This window comes from Panthera leo, chromosome D1 (genome assembly GCF_018350215.1).
Source record: "Panthera leo isolate Ple1 chromosome D1, P.leo_Ple1_pat1.1, whole genome shotgun sequence".
Taxonomy (NCBI): Eukaryota; Metazoa; Chordata; class Mammalia; order Carnivora; family Felidae; genus Panthera; species Panthera leo.
The window spans coordinates 43,182,318-43,201,048 of NC_056688.1; the positions used below are offsets into that span (position 1 = coordinate 43,182,318).

The 18,731-nt window shown below is 37.1% G+C and overlaps 1 protein-coding gene across 2 annotated transcripts in view; it reads right to left on the reverse strand.

The window, feature by feature from the left end:
* Positions 1 to 8,117: 8,117 nt before the first annotated feature.
* Positions 8,118 to 18,731, reverse strand: part of FOLH1B (folate hydrolase 1B) — a 64,384-nt gene continuing 53,770 nt past the window's right edge. Inside the window, exons 16-19 of one of the 2 annotated variants that reach the window (XM_042904952.1) lie at positions 17,323 to 17,587; positions 16,969 to 17,050; positions 12,273 to 12,365; positions 8,118 to 8,442 (exon numbers count right to left, since the gene is read on the reverse strand). In XM_042904952.1, coding sequence (XP_042760886.1) covers positions 8,253 to 8,442; positions 12,273 to 12,365; positions 16,969 to 17,050; positions 17,323 to 17,587 — 630 coding nt within the window. In that variant the 3' untranslated portion in view covers positions 8,118 to 8,252. Of the gene's footprint in view, positions 8,443 to 12,272; positions 12,366 to 16,968; positions 17,069 to 17,322; positions 17,588 to 18,731 lie in introns of both variants that reach the window. The other variant, XM_042904951.1, reaches the window with a different exon arrangement.

Here is an 18,731-nt window from a genome sequence, read left to right on the forward strand (position 1 = left end):
TTTGTCTGATGTCGTTATTTGATTTTATATTTTCAAGCCCACATAAGGTGACTTCACATGTGCTTTTCAGACTTCACATATGCTTTTCAGTGACCATTCTAAACCTAAAATCTATTAACTACAATAGGATTCTTGCATGAATATTTTTTTTTAAATAAACTTTACTCTTTAGAGCAAATTAAGGTTCACAGCAAAATTGAGGGGAAGGTGCAGAGATTTTCCATATACTCCCTGCCCCTATACATGCATAACCTCCCTCATTATCAACATCCCTCACCAGAGCAGTGCATTTGTTACAATTGATGAACTTACAATGACATATCCTTGTCACCCAGAGTCCATAGTTTACCCAGGAATTCACTCTTGGTACTGTACATCCTATGGATTTGGACCATTTATAATAAAATGTATTCATCATTATGGTTTCATACAGAGTAGCCTCACTGCCCTAAACATCCTCTGTGGTCCAGCAGAATCCTCTATGCTGATCATCTTCTTTTTTTTTTTTTAATGTTTATTCATTTTTGAGAGAGAGAGCATGAAGCAGGGGTAGGGGGAAGAGAGGGAGATAGGATCTGAAATGGGCTCTGTGCTGACAGCAGAAAGCCCAATGGGGGAGTTCAGGAACCATGAGCCAAAGTGAATGCTTAACTGAGCGAACCAGGCTCCCTGAATCCTTTTTTTTTTTTTTTTTAATTTGTTGGATGCTTTTCCTAAAAGGCAATTAAAAATAAATATTCTCTGATACAAATAAAAAGCCGTGAGTTCCGTCAAAAATATGTCCTTTAGATTAGAAAGCTTTATATGCATTTGGTATATATATGTTTTATTATAAAGAACTACTTTTTTGCTGTTTGTGAGCTTTTTTAAAGTTAAAAATATGTTCACAAACCAAAAAACAGTTTGAATAACTTTGAAGGTAACTTTGCTCCTCAACAGCAGAACCACCTATGGGGACTGAGTTATAGGTATAGAATCGTAAAAAAGGCTGCAGATCACTGGATCAGTATTCTGATGTACAAATTAGTTGTAGTGCTTTAGACAAATTCCCAAATCACTGAGCAAAACAAATTTATAGATCATAAGTTTGTAAGGGGTTAATGAACTGTTGTGAAGCATTATTTACAACTATTACTATGAAAAACAAGAAAGACTCAAAGCATTTTTTTTAAGTTTATTTATTTTTGAGAGAGAGAGAGAAAGAGAGAGGGAGAGCACACGCGCACAAGTGAGGGAGGGGCAGAGAGAGGGAGACAGAATCAAAAGCAGGCTTCTGGTTCTGAGCTGTCAGCGCTGTTCTAAGCTGTCTGAGCTGTTCTTCAGGTTCTAAGCTGTCACAGCTGTCAGCTGTGGGCTTAAACTCACAAACCATGAGATTATGACCTGAGCCGAAGTCAGACGCTTAACTGACTGATCCAACCAGATGCCCAAAGACTCAAAGAATTTTTGATGAAATGCATCTGTTGAGAGGTTTATCTGCTAGAATAGGGGTCCTTTCAACTCTGGCCAATGTATTATACAGATTAACTTTTTATGTGACCTCCTCCTCAAGTTCTCCTAATTTATTCTTGTTCAGTAATCCTCTTGACTCCATGTAAACTTGCCATTTTATTGACCTCTCTGTTTCCTTCTCCTGAGCAATAGATTTATGTTTATCTTAAGGTTGTGGCTGACCTTTAAGAAGGGTAGAGGTTAAGACTTCTGCTGTTTAGGTATGCATATTCCCACTACTTTGTGCCTTGGATTTATGTTCTTATCCTTATTCTTTTATTTCCTTTTCCTCTTAATGTAAACACACACACATACATACATACATACATACGTCCTCAGGGAAAAAAGTGGAGATTAATTATTAATACTGAAATTATTGATTTAAAAGAGCCTTTAAGCTAGTTATGGTAACACTTTGTTATATTCATTGCAAATATTTTTCCCAGGATGCTGTTTACATGTGGTTTACATCATTTACTTTGAGATTTTTTCCCCAATTTTTAGGTTTAGTAGGTCCCAATCCATCTAGATATTAAATCACACCCTTTTATTCTGATTTTATGGTTGTATTCTCCATATTTCACTGCTTCCTTCATCTCAATTTATTTTAGCATTCAAGTATATTTTGGATTGAATATAAATTGAACTGAATTTAAATTATTTGATTAAAATACATTTTTCAGATTGAATACAAATGAAATTTAAATTACTTGAAAATTTTACTACTTGGCATTGAATTTGATTTATTAATAGCTCCAAATTATTTTTTTTAATGTTTATTTATTTTTTAGAGAGGGAGAGACAGAGCATGAGTGGGGGGAGGGGCAGAGAGAGAGGGAGACACAGAATCCGAAGGAGGCTCCAGGCTCGGAGCTGTCAGCACAGAGACTGACGTGGGGCTCGAGCTAGTGAACTGCGAGATCATGACCTAAGCCGAAGTCAGAAGGTTAAACAACTGAGCCACCCAAGCGCCCAGTTAGCCCCAAATTATTTATTGAAATGCCCAGAAGGCTTTGATTTACTCAAGTAAATGTAGTGGATCGTGTAGGAATTGAAATGTGAGAAATCACGGTAATAGGCCCTAATAATCAGAGATGGCATTCCATGTCTTTTAGACTTTTTAATAACCTTTCCGGTTTTCCAAAGTGTATACGTTTTATAAACTTCCCTATCAGACGATTGTATAAGGCATTAACCCTTAGATCAATATAACCCATGACAGTAAGATGGAGATATACAGTACTATCCCTGAGACTAAAAAAGTAACGTTAGTAGACATATTGACTTACTTTTCTATATATATGATTCCAATTTGGTACTTGACTTTTGCGCTGTGAAACCGCTCTATGCCTCCTTACACATACACCTTTCTTCTCTAACTGCACAGCAGACAGCCAGTAGCAGCACTGCTTTCAGCACTGTGGAATCCATTATGGTTCTGAGATTGTCCCAGGAGATTAATGAGAAAGAAAGGTCTTCACTGAGGAAGTACATAAGAACACAGTTCATCTTTAAAGTTCATGCATTGTCTTTCCAATTTTATAAACCAGTGAAATTTGGCCTTAGTATAATCATGAAGTTGCTATCCAAAATATAAATAGCATCTTTATCCTTTCATGCCAGTATAATTTAGTAAATGATTTTACTTTCTCGTTATTAAAATCCAGATCAATGTAAAACTTATTTGGTGTATTTTCTTTTCACGAAGTTAGTTAATTCACCTCATATTTATTTATTTATTTTAATTATTATTATTATTATTATTTTAAAAAACACTTTTCTTAAGCAGGCTCAACACCCAGCGTGAATTCACGACTGTGAGATCAAGACCTGAGCTGAGGGGTGCCTGGGTGGCTCAGTCAGTTAAGCATCCGACTTCGGCTCAGGTCATGATCTCACATTTCATGGGTTCGAGCCCTGCATCGGGCTCTGTGTTGACAGCTCAGAGCCTGGAGCCTGCTTCGGATTCTGTGTCTCCCCTCTCTGCCCCTCCCCTGCTCATTCTCTCTCTCTTTCTCTCAAAAATAAATAAATATGAAAGAAAGACCTGAGCTGAGATCAAGGGTCGGATGCTTAACCAACTGAGTCACCCAGGCGCCCCTCACCTCATTTTTAAATCACACTCAACAAGAAATATATAACTGCAATTTGGTGAAACACATCTTACAACTATAGTAGGTAGAAATAAACAATAAGCAAATTATAAGAGGCATATAAAAGAATAAACAATAATTCAGAATTTTAGTGTTGGAAATTAGAGTAGGTATCTTCTAATTCAACTGTATCATCATGCTGAAGAGAGAACAAAAAAAAAGTGATGCTTATTACCATATTAAGAGATACTCAGAGCACCCAGTCAGTTGAGTGTCTGACTTTGGCTCAGGTCATGATCTCATACTGTTCGTGGGTTCAAGCCCTGCATCGGGGCTCTGTGCTGACAGCTCAGAGCCTGGAGCCTGCTTTGACTTCTGTGTCTCCTCTCTCTCTGCCTCTCCGCTGTTCATGCCCTGTGTCCCTCTCTCTCTCTCAAAAATAAATTAATTAAAAAAATTATTGGGGCGCCTGGGTGGCTCAGTCGGTTGAGCGTCCGACTTCGGCTCAGGTCATGATCTCACGGTCCGTGAGTTCGAGCCCCACGTCAGGCTCTCTGCTGACAGCTCAGAGCCTGGAGCCTGTTTCGGATTCTGTGTCTCCCTCTCTCTCTGGCCCTCCCCTGTTCATGCTCTGTCTCTCTCTGTCTCAAAAATAAATAAGTATTAAAAAAAAATTATTAAGCAAGAAATACCATTCCAATGACAATATTAAACATGTTTTGATTACTAATTATATGCTGGGCACTGTTCTAAGTGCTTTGTATGTACCAGCTCTTTTAATCCTTACAGCAACCCTATGAAATATTGTTTAATACCCATTTCATAGATTAAGAAACTTAAGAGAGTTTTAATAATTTTCCCATAGTCATATTCCAAGTAAAAGAAGCAGCATTTGAACCCAGCAATCTGTCTCCCAAAGCTGTGTTTCTGTCCCTGTACAACCTCCAGTAAATGACAATTAACAATAATGTGTTGCCAAAATACATTATTAAACCATGCAATTGCACAAAGTTTTGGGGGGATGCTTATTGCATGCTTACAACTTAACTGAAAATTCACATAATTTTCAGCACTATGTGGGTTTTATTCATATTTTAGAATGGTGTTGTTCACCTTGTTCCAGGGCCCACGCATCACCTACAGTATGGTCTGACTGTGTATCACTGACATCAATAAAAGCTTTAGTAGGCATGTTCAGGCAGATCCCATTACAAGGGATTGCTGAAATCCTAGTGCCAAGCACACCACTTTCCAGCCCCACCATTTGCCAAACACATCATCTCCCAGACATAACTTCCTATGCACGCTACTGACTATTCACAAAGGAGTGGTTGCTACAGACTGCATTCTGTTATAGAGGGACCAGAGCTACAGTAATGATCAAGACTTGTCCCTAATGACTGGTAGAGGTAAACATAGCAGGGAATGGGCGAACATGCCGGAAGTCTTTGCAGAAGAGATGAAATGTGAAGAGTAAGAGGGAAGTCTTGTCTTTTCTGAGGGTGAAGCTCTACATGGCATAGGTGTAATGAGAAAAAATTCAGGTTGTGATACCTTGCTGTGTTAATGCCCTTCCAATCCATGTATGCCTAGGCCAGAATTCTTCTAAAAATGTAAATCTTACCTGCTCTCCCCTGCTTAACTTTACTACATGGCTTTTTTTTTTTTTTATGCTTTATTTATTTTTAAGAAAGTGCAAGCAGGGGCGGGGCAGAGAGAAGGGGACAGAGGATCTGAGGCAGGCTCTGAGCTGACAGCAGCGAGCCTGATGTGGGGCTTGAACTCACGAACTGTGAGATGATGACCTAAGCCAAAGTTGGATGCTCAAGTGAGTCACCCAGGTGCTCCACTACATGGCTTTTTATACAGGAAAATAGTAACACTCCTTAGTGTACCTTCCCAAGCCTTACATGATCTGATGCTAAATGTATAGACACACTCCATTTCTAGAAACACTAAATTCTTTGTATTTCTCTAACCTGCCATTCTTTCTTATTTCTATTCTCTTATATAATATGATCACTTTGCCATTGGGAATATAGGAGAATAAAACCACTTTGTAACAGTTTCACAGTAAAATTAAAGATGTACATATTTTACAACCCAGACATTTCATTTAGGATAGATGCTGCCCAAAAAGATATTTCTTGTATATTTGCATTGGGAGACATGTTTGTAGGAACAAAAGACAGAAAACATTCCAAACTCCCACCAGCAGGAAAATGAATAAATACATTCTATTATGTGTCAGCTACCCAATTTATTGCTTCTCTGCTGCAAACTTACTCTTCATTGCCCGCTCTTTGTAAAGATATCTGGATCCTTTAAAAATTTTTTTTTCTTTTCTGAGAGACATGATGTTAAACTTTGTCAGTAGTAGGCATTGTAGAGACCTTGCAGGAAGGGGCTTTCCTTCCTGGTTCCCATGTGCTCACCTGGCAGGTCTCTGCCTGCAAAGGACTTCAGCGCGTGGCTCATAGAGCATACAAGGCTTCACGAGTGCTGCCGTCCTGTGGTGCCCCGTCCTGTGGTCCAGGCTGCTGCTCCTCTGGCACTTGCTTCTTGCTGTTCATGGCGACCAGAACAGTAGTCAGGAGCTTCTTTTAAAACCTCCCATGGTTGGTTTGCTAGTGCAGTGCCTCTGGCAAGACAATTCCCCACAATCACAATTCCCACAGTAGCCTAGAGTGCAAATTTCTGAGGAGTTTCACAAGGTCTGTGAGCACAGCACCACAGTGACTTCTCTGCTATTCGGTAAGGCCCATGGGGTGGGGGAAGTTCATTAGCTGCTCCATCTAAGCCCTAGAGACAGTGACTGCTCCTTGTGTCTGCTACGCTTATATTCCTTAGAGCTCCCTTTACCTTTTACTAGAAGTATCTCCTTACTGCAATGTTATTATAACTAATCATCCTTAAAAAAAAAACAAACTTAAATCCAAGTTAGTTAACATATAGTGTAATAATGATTTCATCTATGTTCATCTATCTTGTTTCTCAAGTTCCACATATGAGCAAAATCATATAGTTCTCTTTCTCTGACTGAATTATTTAGTTTAACATAATGCACTCCAGTTCCATGTTGTTGCAAATGGCAAGAGTTCATTCTTTTTGATGGCTGAGTAATATTCCATTGCATGGACATTTGGGCTCTTTCCATAATTTAGCTATTGTTGATAATGCTGCTGTAAACATTGGGGTACATGTGCCTCTTTGAATCAGCATTTTTGTGTCCTTTGGATAAATACCTAGTAGTGCAGTTTCTGGGTCATAGGGTGGTTCTATTTTTAATTTTGGGGGGGGATCTCCATACTCTTTTCCACAGTGGCTGTGCCAGTTTGCATTCCCACCAGCAGTGCAAGAGGGTTCTTCTTTCTCCACATCCTTGCCAACATCAGTTATTTCCTGAATTGTTAAATTTTAGCCATTCTGACAAGTGTGAGGTGGTAGCTCATTGTGGTTTTGATTTGTATTTCCCTGGTAGTGACTGATGCTGAACATCTTTTCACATGTCTAATGAATCACTCTTTATAATAACTTTTCCTGTTTGTGTTGCTGTGTGGTTTCCTTGTGTTAACTGGACACTGACTGATAAATGTTACATTCACGCAAGCCCATTGGTTTACATCTGCGAACTACAGCCATAGTAACACATGTGTGGATGCACCTTCAAAGGTGAGTGAAAAAAAAAATCAAGTCTTAGAATATACATACACAGTATGATTTTATTTATAAACAGTTAAAAAACATACACAAAGCCCAAAACACACAAGGGATATATACCATGTGTGGTATAATTATAAATAACAGAAAAACTCACAGAAGATTAAAGGAAGTGAGTATCTCTGGCAGAAGATGAAGGCACACTGGTCAGTGGCACACAGAGGAGTCAAAGATATTGGTAATGTTCTTTTTCTTAATTTGGTTATTTGTGGGGATAGTTCTACAAATGTTCATTTCTTTATTATTTTTCACTATACACATATTATATACACCCTTTGACATAAATAAAATATTCGCTAATTTAATAAAAGTAATTATCCTTTATGGTACAGAGAGACTATGTTTACCAGCAGTGCGAGTAGACCAGAGTTGTTCCACTGGCACACTAAGATAGTGCTCTCTCAGCCCTGGGTGGCCAGTAGGGCCAACACAAGTGTTGAACTAGACTTGATTCTCTGATAATGTCACATGGGTGTTTTAATATAGTAGGTGTTCACCTTAATTTAACATTTAGTTCAAACTCAGAATAACCTTATATTATTATTTTTATCTACTTATTTATTTATTTTGAGAGAGAGAGAGAGCAAGTTGGGGAGGGGCAGAGAGAGGAAGAGAGGGAGAGAGGGAATCCCAGGCAGGTTCCGTGCTGTCAGCGCAAAACAAGGCATAGGGCTCGAACTCGCAAACCATGAGATCATGACCTGAGCCGAAGTCGGACGCTTAACCACCTGAGCCACACAGGTGCCCCTAGCCTTTTATTATTATAGGATAAAAATTGTCCATCTTTCTTTTTTTGATTCGAAGGGAGAAGAAGAAAGAATGCTAAGATGTGTGTGTGTGTGTGTGCATGTCTATATACATATACATATACATAGTTTTATGTTTTAGTTTATCAATACACCATAGTGATATACCTACCTATTCAACACGGGTTCTCTGAAGAACCACCTAGGCTACTTCTCTCAGGGTCCCTGCTGCAGCCCGCACTGTAAAGGCTGCAATAGCAATCTGTCTCTTCACTTCTCCCCAGGCCTTGGAAGGATCATCTTTGTTTTCGATGTCAAACAGAGCATCATAAATTCCTGGAAATGACTCCCCTGCATACTTGTTGTGGCTGCTTGGAGCGTAGATGACATGCCTGTTGATAAAGACAGTGTGTTATCTATCAGTTGTCCAAATGATACACACAAGAGAAAAACAGGATCGCTCTATCAACCCTGGACTGCACAATTCTAATTTCATGATATGAATAAGCCACTTGTCAGCTGAATTTCCAAGTTTAGTCACTTCCAAAGACCAGTCTATGACGTGTGTGTTAATTAACTATGTTTTGACTTTTTTTTGTTTTTTTACGTTTTTATTTGAAGTCCAGTTAGTCAATGGGGCGCCTGGATGGTTCAGTCAGCTAAGCGGCCAACTTTGCTTCAGGTCATGATCTCACAGTACTTGAGTTCTAGCCCCGTGTTGGGCTCTGTGCTGACAGCTCAAAGCCTGGAGCCTGCTTTGGATTCTATGTCTCCCTCTCTCTCTGCTCCTCCCCCACTTGCACTCTCTCTCCCTTTCAGAAATAAATAAGCATTAAATTTTTTTTTTTAATTCCAGTTAATATTAGTTTCAGGTGTACAATGTAGTGATTTAACATTCTACACATTACTCAGTGCTCATGATGAAAAGTGTACTCTTAAACCCTTTCACCTATTTCATCCACCCTCAACCCTACCTTCTGTTAACCATCAATTTGTTCTCTATAGTTAAGAGTCTAGGGGTGCCCAGTTGGCTCAGTTGGTTAAGCATTCTACTCTTGATTTCCGCTCAGGATACCATGAGATTTCCCCACATCCATGAAATCAAGCCCACATTGGGCTCTGTGCTGACAGCCTCCTTGGTCTTCTCCCTCTCCCTCTCTCTCTCTCCCTACTTTGCATGTGCTCGCTCTCTTTCTCAAAAATAAACTTTAAAAGAAAAGAGTCTGTTTCCTGTTTTGCCTCTCTCTCTTTTTTTCCCCTATTCTCATTTGTTTTGTTTCTTAAATTCCACATATGAGTTAAATTATATGGTATTTGTCTTTCTGACTTATTTTGCTTAGGATGATACTCTCTAGCTCCATCCACATCATTGCAAATGGCAAGCTTTCATTCTTTTTTTAATGTTTATTTATTTTTGAGAGAGAGAGAGAGAGAGAGAGAGAAATGGAACACAAGTTGGGGAGGGGCAGAAAGAAAGGGAGACACAGAATCTAAAGCAGGCTCCAGGCTTTGAGCTGTCAGCACAGAGCCCAATGCAGGGCTTAAACTCATGGACTGCAAGATCATGACCTGAATCGAAGTCAGACGCTTCGCCAACTAAGTCACCCAGGCACCCCAAGATTTCATTCTTTTTAATGGCTGAGTAGTATTCCATTGTAGATACATAACACTTCTTCATTATCTGTTCATCAGTTGATAGACATTTAGGCTGTTTCCATGGTTTGCCTACTGTAGATAATAACACTATAAACACTGGGATGCACGTACCCCTTTGAATTAGTTTTTTTTGTTTTGTTTTGTTTTGTTTTGTTTTTTTATTCTTTGGGTAAAAACCTAGTGGTGCAATTATTGGATTGTAGGGTAGTTCTATTCTTAAACTTTTGAGGAACTTCCATACTGTTTTCCAGAGTGACTGTACCAGTTTGCACTCCTGTCAAAAGTGTAAGAGGCTTATTTCACTTAGCATCACACTCTCCAGTTCCATCCACGTCGCTAAGTGAAATAAGCCATACAGAGAAAGACAGATACCATATGGTTTCACTCTTATGTGGATCCTGAGAAACTTAACAGAAACCCATGGGGGAGGGGAAGGAAAAAAAAAAAAAAGAGGTTAGAGTGGGAGAGAGCCAAAGCATAAGAGACTGTTAAAAACTGAGAACAAACTGAGGGTTGATGGGGGGTGGGAGGGAGGGGAGGGTGGGTGATGGGTATTGAGGAGGGCACCTTTTGGGATGAGCACTGGGTGTTGTATGGAAACCAATTTGACAATATATTTCATATATTGAAAAAAAAAATAAGAGGGACAGAAAAAAAAAGTGTAAGAGGGTTTCCCTTTCCCCACAGCCTTACCAACACCTGCTGTTTCTTGTGCTGATGATTTTAGCCATTCTGACAGGTGGGAGGTGATATCTCATTGTAGTTTTGATTTGTATTTCTTTGATGATCAGTGATGTTGAACATCTTTTCTTTCTTTTTCTTCTTTTTTAAAAATGTTTACTTATTTGCTTTTGAGAGAGAAAGAGAGAGGGAATGCACAGGGGAGGGGCAGAGAGAGACAGGGAGACAGAGAATCCCAAGCAGACTCTGCACTGTTAGCGCAGAGCACAACTCAGGGTTCGAACACACAAACTACAAGATCATGACCTGAGTGGAAATCAAGAGTCAGACGCTTAACCCAACGGAGCCACCCAGGTGCCCTGAGTATCTTTTCATGCGTCTGTTGTCCATCTGTATGTCTTCTTTAGAAAAATGTCTACTCATGTCTTCTGTCCATTTTAATTGAATTATAAAGTTCTTTATATATCACGGATATAAAACCTTTATCTAATTATGTTTTTATTTTAAACAGATGACTTAACGTGGTTCATAGCAACAAAAATAACAAGAGCCACAATAGTTGGCACCTACTAGGGATCATGCTTGTTATATAATTTGCCTATAATTTTTCTAACCCTTGAAAATAAACTCTACAAAGTTGATTTTAGCATTTCAAAAAGGAGGAAATTAAGATATGAGAGATTATGGGATCAGTCTCAAGTTACATTGCAAGTAAGTACTGACTTTTCACTATCCCACTTTATCCTCTGAAATGTAGCACAGTTGTGATTATCAAAGTCCTGTTTGTGACCTGCCAACTTACTACCGTGTTTTTCTCATTAAAAAGGAAGACACACTAACATGTTAGAATGCCTACCTTAAAGTATGAAGAACTATTAAAAACAACCTTGAAAGTTTAACATGACCTAGGTAGAAGGTGATGTTTTATTAAAAGAACTATGTCAGGGCATAGTAGGTTAAGTGGCTTAGTAGGTTAAGTGTCTGACTCTTGGTTTTGGCTCAGGTCATGATCTCACAGTTCTGTGAGCTCGAGCTCCACAATGGGCTCTGTGCAGCTGGCAGCTCAGAACCTGCTTGGAATTCTCTCTCTCTCCCTCTCTCTTTCCCTCTACCCTACTCGCACTGCCTCTGTCTGTCTCACAATAAATTTAAAATCTTAAAAAGAAAAGAAAAGAAAAGAAAGATCTATGTCAGTTAATGTAATAGCCCATGAAGGGAAGGTTAAGTTCCCAAGCAAAGAGGTAAGGAAAGAGGCACAATCATGCTGCCATTGGGAAATGAGTTATCATGCTTGGATCATGCCCAATTCTGATCCTTTGATAATCTATAAACAGACAGATGGGGCTATTTCTTGTTAGTCAGTGATCTAATTCATTCTGCAACTTTCAGTAGGATCAATCTAATGTTCACCACTGATGTTTATCAGAAATATTTAGGATTGTCAAGAATTAGTAAAAAATGTGAACATTAGGGGAGTAAGTAAATATATATTTATTATATACATTTCACATATATTTATTATGTCTTATATACATACATAAACACAAATATATTTAAAATGAGAGAGGGGCTAAAATTATCTAAACCAAAATATAAGCATAAACTAACTGATGGAATTGGGGATATTTTTATTTCCTACCTGTGACTTTGTGAATATCTAAATTTCCTACAATGAACATATATTCATTTATTATCAGAAGTAAAAAAAATTAAAAAGAAAGGTATATAGCCATCATATTACATTATATGAAGAAATAATATATTTATCATTTACTATATATATTTTGAAATTTTCTATTTGCTTACAAGAAATCAGCTATAGTTTTTCCACAGTGCAAAAAATAAGACAGAATGATATAATCAATAGTCATATTTGTATCCTTACCTATAGAAAGGCCTGTCTGGTAATCCTAAAGGATCAATAAATGCTCGTTCCAAAAACATCAATTGATCATTCATAATTCTCAATAATATTGGGCTAAAAAAGAAAATGAATACAGTTGTCACTTCACGAAAACGTGAACACTACACAGCAAACTAAAAATTCAGAACAAAACAGGGTTTCCTGGGTGGCTCAGTCCATTAAGCATCGAACTCTTGATTTCAGCTCAGGTCACGATCTCACGATTCATGAGATAGAGGCCCATATCAGGTTCTGTGCTGACAACGCAGAGCCTGCTTGGGAGTCTCTCTCTCCCTCTCTCTGTGCCCCTCCCTGGCTCACACTCTCTGTCTCTCAAAATAAATAAATAAACTTTAAAAAAGTAAATAATAAAATTCAGAACAAAACTAAACACAACTAATATATCTTAAATTCCTATGATATGCAAATTAAGAACAGCATACACAGTTACATTTAAAGAAACCTATAAAATACTATTCTCCTGGGGCTTGTAAAAGCACATGAAGTTATACTTTCCAATTGAAAAGATGACAGTAATTTTTATTTATTTTGAAATAATAATGAATTGACAAACCTAGGCATTTAAAAATAGGCAAGATTTTTTCATCTTAGGTATTCTAGTAATCTACTCAAAGTAGTCACTTCAATATGGAATGGGATAGCTCATGAAGAGAAGGATAAGTTCCCAAGCAAAGAGGTAAAGAAGGATAATCTATTAATGTTAATGTAAGGTTCCTGGAAAATTATACATATTTTACCAAATGACAGCTAATGTTTTTATTGTTATTAAAGATAAACTATAATAAACACAAGAAATGGTGTTTACTTTATCCTTTTAACAAGATTTGAATGTCTGCTGTTATCAAATATCAGATACTTCTAGAGGTGCCTGGGTGGCTCAGTCAGTTGAGCGACCGACTTCGGCTCAGGTTGTGATCTCACAGGTTGTGAGTTCAAGCCCCGCGTTGGGCTCTGGGCTGACAGCTCAGAGCCTGGAGCCTGCTTCGGATTCTGTGTCTCCCTCTCTCTCTGCCCCTCCCCCACTCATGCTCTATCTCTGTCTCAGAAATAAATAAACATTAAAAAAAATTTTTTTTTAAATAGCAGATACTTCTCCTGCTATCACAGAATTCATATTCCAAAGAGGGGGGTGTTATTGTAAAAAGAATGATTCGATATCATTGAAAATGTATCAAGTTTTGAATAGTTGAACAATGAGTTATTAAATTCAACATATTAATTCTGCTATAATTTAACTATTGAGAACTGTTATTTAATAATTTAGTTATTTCTTTATTTAGTTATATTTTAGTTTTAATAATAACTACTGATTCCTATATGCCAATTACTATTCTGAATGGTTATGTAATGTCTTCTTTCTTTTCTTTTCTTTTTAAGTAGGCTCCATGCCCAACATTGAACTCACGACCCTAAGATCAAGAGTCTCCTGCTCTACTGACTGAGCAGCCAGGAACCCCAGTAATGTTTTCTTTAATGTTCAGAGCAATCCTACAAGTTAGGCAGGAAAGCAGTCCCATTCCATAGTTAAGATAACTAAGACTCAGTAGTTAAATAACATGCCCACATTCACAACTAGAAAGTTTTAGAATGAAATAGAAGCTCAGTACTATTCTTTCAACTGCACTATGTTGACAAAAGGAAAAATAAAATAACTAAAGGCCCCATAATCTGGTTTGAGCTATTTTTAACATTTATTTATTCAACATCAAGAACTCAGGTTTTGTGACAGTATCAAGGTAAACTCAGTGTAAACTTTACCTGTGAACACCTCACATAAACCAACAGTGGAGACAACTGCATAAAACACAATTTCAGTAAGATACTAAAGGTTTCTGAACCAAATTCATAAAGCATTACAACAACAACAACAACAACAACAACAACACATACACACACACCTCTCTCTGGATTTCTGATCTTGAGGCTACCTCTGAAAAACCATGCTGTTCCTTGTACAAAGCACAGCCTAGTTTGAAATAGCCCTGGGAGGTAAATGCTGAGAACATGGGACTTAAGTAAATGGGGTTTCTGCATTCCAGAAGCATGCTGACCTTCCCAGGAAAACCGAAGAACGAATAAGTCTTCAGGTTGAATACTATGTGAACATGAAGGTACCAAGGAGACAACTTTCTGAATCCTTTGATGGATCTAGGGATTGATTCAGCAGAAGCAGAATTAAAGAAGCGTCTTTTCCTTGGATTTCAAAGTTTGGGTTGAGAAATTCAACATTCAGTTTCATGTACTTTAGCCAGCATTTACTATTATCATGGGTAATGCATTTTTACAGATGTTTCAGGATTTGTAAACATAGTGTGGAGACACAAACTATACCTTAACTACTATTTAGAGAGGATAGGACAAATACAGAAATATCCAAAGTGAAAGCCAAACATCCTAGAAAACCATAATCTATGCCCATAAAGCATTGTGCCAGCAAGAAGAAGTATCATTTTTTTTTTTTAAAGATAGAAAATCAACTTCATAGAATATATGGTGTTTGGAATGTCCTTAAAGTTTATTTCTCGTTGTAGATTTTTTTTTTACCCACATAAAAAATTTGGAAAGAATTGGAAAGTATACAGAAAAAAACCCCTCATGTCTACCCCAGAATAACACAATTATTATACTAATTGGTTTATCTTGAGTTTTTCTCTATATTTGTTCAATAAAAGTATAATCAAATTCTATTTAAATTTTATATATTTTTGCTTGTTTCACATTTTATTATAAATATCTTACATTATATTTCCTTTATAATCATCTATTTTAATGCTTATAAATTATTCAAATTAGTGGACAACTAATTTTTTTTAGTTAATTACTCCCCTCTTAGGTAATGACTGTTTGGAATTATTCGGTATTATAATTCCTATCTTTCTCTGAGAAGCCCTTTTTCTCTTTCCAAACTTGAAACTCTTTCCTGAAGAAAAAGTCCAAGAAATGGAAATACTATGCCAAAGTCTAAGAACTCTGTAAATGGCTTTTGAAACATTAGCAGTATGAGTTTGTGCTTTTCCAAAGGTTTTTATTTTTTATTTATTTTCTTTTTCAAAAAGGTTTTCAAAGCAATTCACAATGCTATCAAAAGAGTGTGAGAATGCTGGCTCCAGTGAACCATCTGGGGCAATGTGTATGACCAAGTTTTAAATCATTAGTTGATATGAAGATAGTACAACACTATTTTCATCTGTAATTTTTAACTAGTGGTGAATTTGAAGGTTTTTTGTCTGTGTTTCTGTACTAGTCGTATCTTCTTTTTTAATTGGCTTGCCCATTGCCAACATTTTCAACCTTGTTCTTTTGAATTTTTTTACCAATTTTCAAAAATATGTTTATGACATTTATTATATTATTCCCTTTCCATATTTGTGGGAAAAGAGGTTTCCCAGTCTTCTATCTTTGCTTTGGATGATTAATTTTCGTATTATTAACCATTTCGGTGTCCTCAAACCTCATTGCTTTCTCATTTCCTTGTTGTGTCTAAACTTGAATTTCACTTCCAAGAAATTTCAATTTTTAGTAAAGAATTCTTCTATATCCATCACTTATGTTTGCATGTGATGTGAAGTGAGATTTTTGAACTCAACTTCTTATCAGCTGCTAAAAGGCTTACACATCACTATTGTTGAATATGTCTTTCCTCTCCATTTATTTTTGATGTATCCTTCATTATAAATACATTCTTAAATGTCACTCATCTATTTTTGGACTCTCTGCTCTTATCTTTGTATGTATTTTTGCATCAGTCCCCAAGGATTTGATATTTGTAACTTCATAATAAGTTTAATATACAGAAGATGTTCACTCTCAAAATTCTACTTTAAAAAAATTTCCTTAATACCTTCCCATTATTTTTCTCCCATCTAAAAATTCTGTTCCAATTATCTTTTACTTTTGCGATTTTATACAGAATTGATCCTAAACGCTTACTACTAGAAGAAAAACGGTTTCACAACACTTGTTATGCTGGATAAAGAACTTGTCAGGTGGAAGTGGAAATGAAGAACTCCGAGGTAGTGACATTAAGAAGAGGGAGAAAGAAGGTGTGCTCTGGGAATAGGAGAATTTGGTGGGAGTATGATGTACAAACATGGAAAGAATGAGATAAAACTAGAAAAAGCTGGGGTCACAGAGCGAAGGACCTTCAGGGCGAAGGTGGGAATTTCATAACTATTCAGCTGGTAGTAAAGGGGCACTGGCATTTCCCAGAAGCACAGCTGCCACTCCGAATGTTAGAAATGGGTCTTGGAGATGGGGCGCCCGGGTGGCTCAGTCAGTTAGGTGTCCAACTCTTGATCTCCACTCAGGTCATGATCTCACAGTTTGTGAGATCAAGCCCCGCGTCAGGGTCTGTGCTGAAGGTGTGGAGCCTGCTTAGGATTCTCTCTCTACCTGCCCTCTCTCTGCCCCTCCCCTGTTTGTGCTGTCTCTCTCTCTCTCTCTCTCTCTCAAAATAAATAAAAAAATAAAAACTTAAAAAAAAAAAAAAAAAGGAATGAGTTTTGGAGAGATATGGTAGCCCTGTATAGGATGCATTACAGTGGAGACAGAAATCAGCAAAACAATTTCCAAAGACATTTCAGCAACAAACATGTCAATTAGTATCTCTTTTTCATTGTATCTATTATATGCATAACTTAAAAAATGTACAACATACTTGTTTTTGTCCAAGCCTTGGAGTCTCTCACTGAACTTAGAAGCAATTTCTGTAAAATTCTTCACAGCAGAAAAAAGTGAATCTGAAATAGAAACAGGCCCTAATGGCATTGATGAATGGCTTATGCAAAGGGAACAATACAGGAAGTTGTCCTCTTTTGCATTTGACAAGGTATTTATAATTAAATATTACAAGATGAGCATCAATGAAATGGAAAGCACTTTTATAGATGTAAACAACGTATCTGATCCCACGGAATGGCAATAATTAATAAATGGACTAAAGTAGGTCATTGCATTTTGGAGATTAAATAAAACCCAGAGATAATGAATTTTGAAAGAGGAAGAAGCTTACCAAATGACACACTGTACTTTTTCATTTCTTGAGGATGTTTCATTGAAATATTGTAGATTTTGTCAGCATACTTTCTTAAAACTGTAGCATAATCTCGACAGTCAAATGGGAGCACTGTGGAATCGGCCAGTTCAAACACCATCCCTCCTCGAACCTGGGCCACAGTGAGGTGATACTTAAAAGTTGGATCATAAAACTTCTCCACCAGTTCATACGTTTCATAGACACTGTGATACAGTGGATAGCTCCTGAATTTGTTTGTTGCCTACAAAAAAAAAAAAAAAAAAAAAAGAAAAAGAAAAAGAGAAAGAAAAGGAAAAAAACACAAAAAACCAAAAACACAAAATATTTCTCTTGTAAGATAGCTTATAATAAAATGCATAGTATCATATTTACTATTAATATTAGTAAAACTGTTTTGGCCAATAACAAATAAATAAAGTATTTCAGTGCCTCAATAAGCCACTTACTAATGGGTTAGTATTATAATATTAAAACACACCCCAGGTTTTTAGTAATTAAAAAATATGTGTATATAACATAAATGATAGCATAAAAATTATTTGGAAAGGCCTAAGTCTTGCCTTCAAGAACACAGGAGATGGGAAAACGTTTTTGAAACTTTAAAGACAAGATAATGTTCCATTTCAGTACAAATAATTTGAGAAGACAGAGAATTGGTAGAGGCAAGGAAATGAGTATCATATAAGTATTATTCAGGGGAATGCTGCAAGTTGTTAATGACTGAAATGCCACAAACGGATCATTCTCTGACAAGCAGTGTGTGAAGTGTGAAGAATGGGTACAGTGAGTTCAGTAATGGATCCAACGTCTTGCTCAGGAGAGAGAAGGAATGCTCAGACATATCTAAGAAACCAAGAAAATACACAAAAGCCAAGAGGCAAGGACCTTTCCAACTTCGAATTGCTGATTTATGCCTTTTGCCTGTTTTATTTAGCTGCTTATCATTTTAGTTGCTCATTTTTTATTGATATAAAAGAACACTTTATACAGTGGTGTGTTGAAGATACTAAGACTCTAAAATTAACCAGAGTTTGAATCCAGGCTTTAGGATTTATTACCAAATAACTTTTGAGTGTTTATTAACCCAAAGATTCTTAGCCTTTCTTTACTGTAGTTTTCTCACAAGTAAAATGTAGATAATATGAACATCGATACTCATCACAACCCCCATCTAACCTTCCCTAACTTCCTACCCCAAAGGCAGGATTAAAGATTTCCTGTCTGGGGAGAATAACTAGTCCAAGAGAAAAGACATATAGATTCTCAAATTGTTGCCTCCCCGTGACGCAACCAGAATAGGCATTCTTGACCACTCTTCTCAGAAGCTTCCCATTTGACAAGTGCCACCCTTGTATACAGGACTTCAATCAGCTTGCCTAAAAGGC